Source organism: Nothoprocta perdicaria, unplaced genomic scaffold (assembly GCF_003342845.1).
Source record: "Nothoprocta perdicaria isolate Ctin4 unplaced genomic scaffold, notPer1 scaffold_153, whole genome shotgun sequence".
Lineage (NCBI taxonomy): Eukaryota > Metazoa > Chordata > Aves > Tinamiformes > Tinamidae > Nothoprocta > Nothoprocta perdicaria.
Genome location: NW_020454683.1, coordinates 1,751,903 through 1,763,418, shown reverse-complemented (window position 1 = coordinate 1,763,418; position 11,516 = coordinate 1,751,903). Strand labels below are relative to the sequence as shown.

The window sequence follows — 11,516 nt, the reverse complement described above, 5'->3', positions numbered from 1 at the left end:
ATGTTCTCAGCTTCAGGATGGTGGTGCTCCAACACACGAAGTGAATGTTAAGCCTCCTTCCAAAGTTTAAGCAGCTTTCAAATCTTTTCACTTTCTGTTTCTCCATGTGCTTGAGATCATGTCATGAAGAGTATACGTTTCCGGAACTTTTTTTYTTTTTTTATGAGATATYTAAGCACATAATATTTGTTTGATTTAATCCTTGATAAGATTTACAAGTCTCATATCAAATTTTTTGAAGACAGGTAGTAGAGGATTGATATTAGAAATTGTATTTAAAAAGGAGTTGGCGTTGAGCAGAAGAGCCAATTAATACAAACTCCTGTTCTAGACAGTATCTGTAATTAGTATATTTTCATTRCTGAATTCATTCTGACATTCATGGGTTTTTTTAATATTGCCATAGCTAATGCTAAACTGCATTTGCACAGAAAAATAGTGTATGGAATGATGTTTTATTTTGAGATTTGACTGTGTCAAGAAATCTGATTACAAGTATAGTGTTTAGTTGTTCATAAGTGCTAAGTAAAACTATAACTATGATGATTTTACTACTTATTTTTTCGCTGGCTGAGATATTGTATATTTTAAAACTCTTTGGAAAACTACTTAAACAACTGGTACAAGCACAACTTAATGTATTTATTTTCTTCAGACAATCTACTTTTGAGATAAGGAAATGAGATATAACATTTGCAATTCTCTGTTGAAGCAGGTGTAATYGTCATTTTGACTTATGTATAAGAAAAAAATCATCATATTGATGCTTCTTTTGTCCCAAACAAATAATAATTTTGGTGTTATATCCTACTGGGGAGACTTGGGAGAGAAGAGAGAAGCTAATAAAAAATCTAGTTATTCCCTCTATCTTCTAAAGAGATTGTTGATAGTTTAAATGGTTCAAATACTGAGAAAAAAAAAAAAAAAAAAAAAGAAAGAAAATAGTAAATACGAAATCTATACTTCATGGACTTTCTGACCCAAAGTTTACTTGAGGCAAAGGAATTACCACTCTATGCTTCTCCTATTTTTATCCTTTTGTCTAGGTCCCAACACTAAGCTGCATAAATGTTCTTTGGCCTGGTAGAGTAGTTTTTATATCTGATTCATTTTTACCATTTTTTACAGGATATATCCTTAAATTCACTTTTTCAGGTTTCTTTGTAATCAGTACACTAAGTGCCCTCTCCTGTGCTTCTTTTACAAGGCAGTTTTACCAAGCCTGCTCTTCCTACATTCACCTGGCTATTCAATAAGCAGCTGATCCTGGAGACTATCTCTAGGCATGTCAAGGTAAAGAAGGTGATCAGGAGTAGAGCATGGATTCACCAAGGGGAAGTCATGACTGACCAACTTGATAGCTTTCTACAATGGGATGACTCTCTAGATGGRTGATRGAAGAGCCATGGATGTTGTCTACCTTGACTTCAGCAAGGTTTTTGACACTGTCTCCCATAAAATCCTCATGGGGAAGCTCCGGAAGTGTGGACTGGACAGGTGTACAGTGAGATAGATTGAGAACTGGCTGGATGGAAGAGCTCAGAGGGTGGTGATAAATGGGGCCGAATCCAGTTGGAGGCCTGTGGCCAGTGGTGTCCCCCAGGGGTCAGTACTGGGTCCGGTGCTGTTCAACTTGTTCATCAGTGACTTGGACGAGGGCACTGAGTGCAATCTGAGCAAGTTTGCAGATGATACCAGCCTAGGTGGAGGGCTGTGCTGCCATTCAGAGGGACCTGGACAGGCTGGAGAGTTGGGCAGGGAGGAACCTCATAAGGTTCAACAAGGACAAGTGCAGGGTCCTGCACCTGGGGAGGAATAACCTCAGACACTAGTACAGTTTGGGGACTGACCTGCTGGAAAGAAGCCCCACAGAGAGGGACCTGGGCRTTATGGTGGACGACAAGTTGACTGTGAGTCAGCAGTGTGTCCTCGTGGCCAAGAAGGCCAATGGGATCCTGGCTGMATCAGGAGGAGTGTTGCCAGCAGGTGGAGGGAGGAGATCCTGCCCCTCTCCTCAGCTCTGGTGAGGCCACACCTGGAGTATTGGGTGCAGTTGCGGGCATTCTCCTCCTTCTTCCTCATTCATATCTAGGGCCATTTTTGCTCCTCAACTGAACAGCAAAAAAATGTATTTGTCTCTATTGGCTGCTATTCCTTAGGAGAGAGATAAGGCTTCTACCCCATGGTGCATTCAGATGCAGCAGAAGCCTGCCCTCCAGGAGCTGAGCCCCACTCGAGCTCTGCATAGGAGCCAGATTTGCACATGGCTCTCCTCTCTTTCCACTTTTGTTTTGCAATGAGGCTTAATTACTGTGTACATTGCATGAGGGCCAGTCTGGTAACAAGGGAATGWGATCTCCAGAGAATATTTTAATGACATCAGCATCAGAAATGCCAGGCTTAGTTATATATATTTAAACTGCTTCAGGTAAAAAGCTGACAGATACATAATGGGATAAGCCACAAAAGAATGAGCTATGCCCTGTCCCAGTATCATGCTGGCTCTCTCTCAATAGTGTTACCTGGAAATTTCACAATCTGAACACACTTTTCTCTATTTTTATAAAGTTATATCTTAGACTCTTCAACAAAACCTGTCTCCAACAGGATGTTCTTAGTGGTGCAATGCTTTCAGCTCAGCAGTGTCAATCTGTAGTAACACYATTGACGTCAATGGAATTATTTTGCATGCATTTATCAGAGTAAAAATGTTAGTAAAGGACTAGAGAAAATATTATCTGTTTTGATTAYTGCTACAACAGGAATCATCAGAAGCCAGAGAACTCCAGATAATCACTGCTTGTTGGAAAAGGCTGGGGAAAGTTATTTGGTGGGGGAGGAGAATTGTTAGTGCTTCCTGTCAGTTCTAAAAATAAAGTTCATGAACTAAAAACAAAAAGCAGAGATAAAAGCAACAGCTGATCAGGATACAGGAAGATATGGAAGACATGGAAAAGCAGAGAACGCTACAGCTGTTCAACTTGGACACAGGGAGGGATATGATAGAGGGCATACACTGAATGTCATGAAATATTCATTATTTCTTATAACACAAAAAGTAAAATGCTCCCAGTTAAATGATGAGGGAGATTTTAAATGAAGACCAAGGTATACTTCTTTGCACAGCAAATATCCCTGGTGGGGAATTCACTTAGATAGGGCACTATGTGGATCTAGTAGCACTTAGAGATATTTCAATAGGATAAGGGCTATTAAGCATGAAGATCTAGGAGCAAATGGCAGCCCACTGACTGGTAAAGGAAGGATCAGTGTAAATTTATCCATTTTTTTTAACATTGCTTTATGTAAAAGGAAGTGCACTTTGCAAAGCCAATAACTGTTAATGTAATTGAAATCTAAAAAGTCTAATCAAAGAGCTACTATTATTCCAGATTAAAATATTACAGAAAAAGAAAAAAAAAAAAGGGGGGGTGGAAATAAATAGTAATAAAAAAATAGACTCAATAATAACACAGTCAAAACGGTTATGCACTCACACATCCTCCTTCTTATCTCTTTCCCTGCTGTTGTGCTCCCCCTTGCTGGGCACCCTTGACCCTAAAGCTGCCGGCGTCACTTTGAGGGTAGAGTTACAGAAAGTCAGCAGTGCCAAAGGCTTTGCCAGGATGCTCAGGTGCTGACACTGACCGTTTCTTTCTCTTCATCTGGGGTTACTTTTATATTTTTGCTAACACATTTTCACATCTTGATACTTTTACATTGGTCTGTAACTATACATTACATCAAAAAGTACTCTGTATGGTGATTTAATTTACATTAGATTTGTGATCTTCGGTTTTGGTTACCGTCCAACATTGATTTTGCCCAGTTCCCAGGTGTACATTTCTTTAGCAGACAAATGGTGATCAGCAGCATTTAGCCGGGGGTCCAATGTTATCCTGTGCCATTTTCTTATCATGTTTGCATTCCTCTATGCTAAAACCTGTGATGCCCCTTTTGGACTTCTGCTATCAACCCTATCTATATGCGCCATCATGGTAGGGTCATAAATACTTCATGCTATAGAGACTAAGTATTTGTTAGTGCCAACTATATAAAATTAAGTACACTTTTACAAAAATAAGCTAAAGTAAAACCGATTAGGCAATAGCCACCTGGTCACTAGAAAAACATCCTGTTAGCTCAGCAAATTAAAACAAAGTTCCAGGCAGGCAGAAACAAGTTCAGACAACATCTGACAAGTCCTAGGGCTCTCCAGAATCAGTAGGAACATTATAAGCAACTACTAGCAGTGGTCATGTTGTGTGTAGACCTGACCACGGGTTAGACGGTCCTGACCCCAACGGCCAGTTTCATCTTGCAACCTCCCTTGAATACAGAAAGGAGAGAGTACAGAAAGACATAGAACTCCTGTGGCAGACAGCCTTGGGACATCAGCTAAGGACTAATCACAGAATCACAGAATGGTTGAGGTTGGAAGGGACCTCTAGAGATCATCTAGTCCAACCTCCCTGCTCCAGGAGGGACACCTACAGCATGTGGCACAGAGTGGCATCCAGATGAGTTTGGAAGATCTCCAGAGAAGGAGACTCCACAGCCTCTCTGGGCAGCCTGTTCCAAGGCTCTGTCACCCTCACAGGAAAAAAATTCTCCTCACATGGAGATGGAACTGCCTGTGTTTTAATTTATACCCGTAATTAGATTATAAGTAGTGCATATCTGCTTCTATTGACCAAATAAAATGTATTCCAACATTAGTAAAGAGGTAAGGTATGTGGATATCTTCTAGAAAAATGGCTTCTAAGTAGTTAGTATTTTCCACAGATGGTGCTTGAAGGAGATAAAATGAAACATTTGCCTCAATAACATTTCAGAAGACAGSAGGTGCAGCAGCACAGCAGGATACAGAGGGAGGAGATTTGGTGCTCCCTCTTTGACAATCCTGCTCCCCAAGTGTGTGTGCCCACATATCAAGCAAAGCCAGCAAAAATGAGGAAAAATATTCACAAACCTTCCTATGCAAAAAATATATTTCTATATCCACAAAACTAAATGAGTTTCCCACCACAGTTTTTCACAAATTCAGGCTTTCACCAGGAAGCTGTGGTTACAGTGCAGGCTCAGGTAGCAGACAGCACAAYAGGCTGCATGGGGGAGGATTCAGAGCCATGAGCTCCCACGTCCCCAAGAGCAAGGGAGGGCTGTGGCRTCAAAGAGACTCTCTGACTGCTGCTCAAACATCAGGATCAAGGAATGGTTTCTGTCCTTCAACAGCTCATTCACAGCCTCACTCTGCCAACACCACTTACATTCACTGCTGCTTCACAGTTGTAAAAAAACAGTGGGYCAGCTGCCTCCATGGTAGCAGGCATCCTAACAAGGCAACAGATTGCCTTCAGAAATGATAAGATACTGATAAATGTAATCCATCTCTGAACTCCAATGCCAGAGTAGATAAACTTAATAAAAATAGAAAGACAATAAAAGACRACAAACACTGATGAAGGAAACCGAGACAAGGAGACCGGGATAATGCAGAAGAGGCCAGCAATCCACAGGCTTCAGGCTTCAGTAWCCATGTAAGGTAAGCAAGAAAAAATGAGACCAACAAGTAAAGGAACAAAATTCTTAAGGTGGAAATCAAGGTTTCRTATGAGAACAAAATAATAAACAGCTTGGTTATGCCATCATTTTGGTTCACTCTGGGCTCTTAAAAAGCATGTTGGGAAGAATGYCTAGGTGAGCCGTGGTTCTTCAGCACTGAGCTGGAGGCCAGGGCARCAGGACCAGGGTCACAGTCTGTGCTTGGGCCCGTCACAGTTCCTGCTGCATGTGTCCTCTGCCACCACCTCTGCTGGAGGAGGAGGACACGCAGCCAGCTCCCACCAGACCAACATTGACTAGTGAGCAGGGAGTCTTCACCATATTAAACAGAAAGCAACAACCTGCCAGGGCCAGGCTGCCACCCCAGCATCCTCTCASCTTCTTGGACTCTTACAACACCAACTGCTTGCTGAAGCAAGCTGCTTGCCTCACTTCTTTTCACTGAGCAAAATAATAATGATTTGTCATTACTTTATTGTTATCATTCATTGCAATATYATATTCACTATACTCACTTGAACGGGATTGGATCCAGTACTGACCCCTGGAGGACACCATTAGCTACAGTCCTCCTTCTAGACTCTGCTCCAACCCTTTGAAATCTGTTTCTGTCCTCTACTGGTAAGTGTTTTTGTGAGTTAGCTCTGCATTGCAGTTGCTGTTTGGCTTCACCTATACCACCTCTACAAATTTATTTTCAGGTGGATTTGAGATGCATACATGTAGGATACATAGATTTTGATGACTCAGTCGGGGGGCTTTTATTCCTAATGCTTATACAGACATTTGAGCAGACATACATCTATCACACCCACATAAGGACAATCTTCATCATACAAGAACATTCCCCTAAGAGGTCAGTCTGCACTCGAGTGAGCTGCTTAAATGTCAGTGCAATCTGAGGACACTAWCAGGCCTTCACTGCCATGATCAGCCTCACCTGGCATCTCCATGCCCTCACTGATCCAAGGGCTCCATTTCAGCCCAGGCCTGGACCTTTGGTCCTTGCTAGAGCCACATCATAGGTATTTCTGTGCCCAGCCCTGTTGTCCCCTGTCCTGGATTAGTCACTACTTTTGTGGATGAACTCTTCACCTATAATGTARGTAGTCTTGTCTTCAGTCCTGTTCACTGGATCAGTCTTCTCATAGTCTTGTTTCCAACCCATCTGCAGCTGTATGCAAGTGAACAGTGACCTGGATGGACATTGTATCAGACTAATCACCTCACTTTACCTGGTAGACCCYGGCAGGATCTGGTGGAGCCTGTCACTATCAGCATCCTGATCCTGCTCAGGTCCTGTAGGACCTCACCCTGGTCAGCAAGGATGCTGCTCCTGCCTGTGCTGCAATTGTCCTCAGCTCCAGCTCATCCTCCCCAGAGTGGGGTACTCCCACTCTTAATGTTCCCTGACCCTGAATACCACATATAAATTTCGGAAAATGTAAAAATACCCTCACCAACCAGAAGATTATATAGGAAATAATTAATTATACTGTGCACCGAATGTTTCACTAAATATTCCAAGAATGTTACCATTCCATCAACATATGAAAAACTCCCAATCACCCCAGATGAACGGTAAAAATACACTTATGCAGAATGAGAACTACCAAATGAAAAGTGATAATACCAAAGCAATAAATGCAAAAATTCCGAACCTTGGTAAAAGGCCCACACTACTTTTACCTACCTCTTAGTTTCTGCTAACTCGTCAGTCCTCTCCAGGAGTTACCTACCTGCCTCTAACTCTGTTTCACAAGTCTAGGGGTTTTCTTTGTCCCGCATATTTTAGCAACACTTTTTCCCAGTTTTCCSACAGCCAGACAAGTGACTCAGATTTTACTCAGAGCCATGCTATTAACAAGAAGATTTTAAGTGTCCTGAAAAACGGTGGATGTTTTCATGCAGTTTTCTGAGCCTTTGTTTGTTCATATTCAATACTCCCAGTGCTTCACCTGTTTACACTGGTGCTTGCATCCACGTTTAATTCCTGTTCCAGCCCCACCCCCGCCGCATATTGTGGTAGTGCCCTCGGGCAGCCCCAGGCCGGCCGAGCCCCGCAGCGGAGGCGGCTCCGGGGCAGCGAGGGCGGCGCCAGGAGGGAGGCGGCCCGAGCCCCGCGCGCGCCAGCGCCGCCGCCAGGGGGCGCGAGCGAGCGGCCCTGAGCGCGGCCCCGCGGCCGAGCTCCCCTCACGGTCATCACCTCAGCGAGGAATCAGCCGCAGCCGTGGTGTGTAGCCGGGACAGGGATCAGCCTGTGGGGACACAGACTGAGATGGCATTCGTGCATGCAGCGGCCCAGGTCTCTGGCTATGGAGAGTGCCTCAGCCTCTCGGTGTAACTGGGGGGGGTAGCAGGGGCAACACCAGCATTAGGTGTGAACAGGTAGGAGACACAGGTAGTCAATGAACTGCTTAGCCTGGTGGCATCACTGAAGGAGGAGGCAGAAAGGCTTATGGCCATCAAAGGGTGTGAGAAAGAGATGGTTCGGTGGAGTTGCACCCTCCAGTCATCTCAAGATGTGCATTAGGGGAACACTTCAAATCCACCTGAGGATCCTCTGCCCGCTTGCTGTAGGGCAGAGGTGGCAGAATTAAGAAGCAAGGAGAACAGAAACAGGTCCCTGCTCTGTGTGGCATGAGGGTTCCTTCGCAGCCCACCTCACCTCTCCAGGTGTCCATGCACTATAGGAACTCAAGGGACAGCCAAATGAGGGCACAGACCAAGGTCCATGTAGGAGCTTGTCTGAGGCAATGCAGTCAAGCCCATGCCTTAAGGCTGCCTCCACTCAAAAGAAAAGAAGAATAGCTGTTGTGATTCCCTTCTAAGGGGAACCGAGGGCCCAATTTGCTGACCAGATCCTTCCCACAGAAAGGTCTCATGTCTCTCTGGGGCCGGGGTAAGGGGCATTGCAAAAAGGCTCCCAGGTCATATATGGCCCTCAGACTACTACCTGTTATTGCTTTTGCGAGTTATTAGCAATGAAGTTCCAAGAGAACCTTGAAGTCCATCTAAAGGGACTTCAAGGCTTTGGAAAGATGAGTTAAGAGAGCGGGAGTGCAGGTGGCATTCTCTTGTATTCCCTCGGTGTTAAGGAAGGACACTGAGAGGACCRTGAAAAGCCACCAGCTTAACAGATGGCTAAGCGGCGGTTGAATTTGGGGGTTTTTGACCGTGGGGCAGTCTTTATGGCACTGGCCCTCCTGGCAAGAGATGGAATTCACTTGTCTTTTAGGGAGAAAAGAATCCTTGCCCAGGAGTCGGCAGGGCTCATTAAGAGGGCTTTACATTAGGTAAGAAGAGGGAGGGGGATAAAATCAGGATTGCTAAGGATGAGCATAGGGGCAGCATGTCACAGTTGGAGGGAGAGCTCAACAGTCCAGCTAAAGTACCTCTACACCAATGCACAGCAGCATGGGCAACAAACAGGAGAAGCTTGAGGCCATGGTGCATCAGAAAATTGTGACATAGCTACTACCACTGAAATGTTTTGGGACCACTGATGTGACTGGASTGCTACAATGAATGGCCACAGGCTCTTCAGAAGGGACAGCCAATGAAGGAAAGGAGGTGGGGTAGTGCTCTATGTTAGGGAGTCCTTCAAGTGAATGGAGCTCAAAGTAGGTGATAGAAAAGCCAAGTGTTTATGATTCAGGATCAGGGGGAAGGCCAACAAGGCTAATACCCTTGTGGGAGACTGCTATAGACCACCCAACTAGAATGAAGAAACAGATGAGGCATTCTTCAAGCAGCTGGCAGAAGTATCACGATCAGCAGCCCTTGTTCTTGTGGGAGGCTTTAAGAAGTCTACCAGAGGTTTGTTGGAAATACATATACAAGACCAGCCTGGCTGAATAGTCAACTATTGCTGAAATTACAAGAAAAGGAAAAAAAAAAAAAAAAAAAAAAAAAAAAAAAGGAGGGTTTATCACCTTTGGAAGAAGGGCAGGCAACTTGGGAAGAGTGCAAGGTTATCACTGGGAATAAAAGGAAGGTAGAGAAGAAATTAAAAAGGTGAAAGCTCAGATGGAACTCAATCTGACCACTTCTGTAAAAGACAAAAAAAAAATGTTTCTACAAATGCAGTAACAAGAGGAGGAGGGCCAAGGAGAATCTCCATCTTTTATTGGGCATCAGGGAAGATACTCATCAAGGATGAGGATAAGACTGTGATACTTAATACCTTCTTTGCCTCAGTCTTCAACACCCAGATCAGTTATCCTCAAGATACTGAGCCCCTGAACTGGATATACCTACAAAGAGGAGAAGAAACCCCTCATAATTCAGGAGGAAACAGCGACCTGCTACTCCACTTGGGCACCCAAAAGTCTAGGGRGCCAGATGGAATCCACTCAAGGGSTCTGAGGGAGATGGCAGAAGTACTTGCCAAGCTGCTCTCCATAATCTATCAACAATCTTGATCAACAGGCAAAGATCCCAGATGACTGGAGACGGTAGCCAGTGTGACACCCATCTACRAGAAGGACTGGATGGAGGATCTGGGAATCAGGAAGTTATGGAGCAGATCATTTTGAGGGCAACCACATAGCATGTGTGTGACAACCAGCAGATCAGGCCCAGCCAACACGGACTCATGAAAAGCAGGTCCTGCCTCACGAACCTGATCTCCTACAACCAAGTGACCCACCTAGTGGATGAGGAAAAGCCTGTGGATGTGGTCTACTTAGACTTCAGTAAGGCCTTTAACATAGGCTCCCATTGAGTTCTCCTGCAGAAGCTGGCAGCTCACAGCTTCAACAGATATACTCTTTGTYGGGTGAAGAACTGACTGGATAGCAAGGCCCAGAGACTGGTGGTGAATGAAGTTAAATCCAGCTGGTGACCCATCATGAGTAGAGTTCCACAGGGTCAGTGTTGGAGCTGGTCCTCTTTAATATCTTTATCAACAATCTGGATGAGGATATTGAATGCACCCTTAGCAAATTTGCAGATGACGCCAAGCTGGGAGGAAGAGTTGATCTGCTTGAGGGTAGGAAGGCTCTGCAGAGGGTTCTGGACAGGCTGGGTTGATGGACTGAGGCCACCCTGTGAGATTCAACAAGGCCAAGTGCTGRGTCCTGCATTTCAGTCACAACGACCCCATGCAACACTACAGGCTTGGGCAAAGTGGCTGGAGAGCTATGTGGCAGAAAAGGATCTGGGGGTGTTAGTTGACAGCTGCCTGAGCAGGAGCCAGCAGTGTGTCCAGGTGGCCAAGACAGCCTCCTGGCTTGTAACAGCAACAGTGTAGCCAGCAGGATGAGGGAAGAGATYGTCCCTCTGTGCTGGTGAGGCTGCGCTTCAAATACTGTGTTCAGCCTCGGGCTCCTCACTGCAGGAAAGACATGGARTTGCTGCAGAAGGGCAATGAAGCTGGTGAARGGGCTGGAGCACAGCCYTTATGAGGAGAGGCTGAGGGAGCTGGGGTTATTTAGTGGGGAGGAGAGGAGGCTCAGGGGAGACYTTACCGCTCTCTACAACTACCTGAAAGAAGGTTGTAGAGAGGCAGGGGTCCATCTCCAGAATACCTATGGATAGAATAAGAGCAAACAGCCTCAAGTTGCACCAGGGAGGTTCAGGTTAGATATTAGGGGAAAAAACATCTACACAGAAGGAGTGGTAAAGCATTGGAACAGGTTGTCCAGGAAAGTTGACTGGTCAGAGGAGTCACTGTCTCTGACGGTATTCAAGAAACGTGCAGATGAGGCACTTAGGGATATGCTTTAAGAGTTACGGTGTTTAGGGGCTTACGGCTGGACTCGATGATATTCATGGTCTTTTCCAACCGTAACGATTCTACAATGATTCCATAGCGCCCGTCACCTTTTCACGGCGCAGGCTGCTGTAAACGCGGGTTTCACCGGGGCACTCGGCGGCCGCCCCCGCGCAGGGCGCTGCGCCGTTGGGGCGGGCGGGACGGGGCCGCCCGCGCCGCGCGCCAGGGGCGG

General features: G+C 45.3%; 1 protein-coding gene across 1 annotated transcript in view; it reads left to right on the top strand.

Moving 5' to 3' along the window:
• The first annotated feature begins 1,889 nt into the window (after window positions 1-1,889).
• LOC112943726 (insulinoma-associated protein 2-like) overlaps window positions 1,890-11,516 on the top strand; it is a 10,219-nt gene continuing 592 nt past the window's right edge. The window contains exon 1 of the mRNA XM_026034970.1: window positions 1,890-1,910. Within this exon, the coding sequence (XP_025890755.1) occupies window positions 1,890-1,910 (21 nt within the window). The remainder of the gene's footprint in view (window positions 1,911-11,516) is intronic.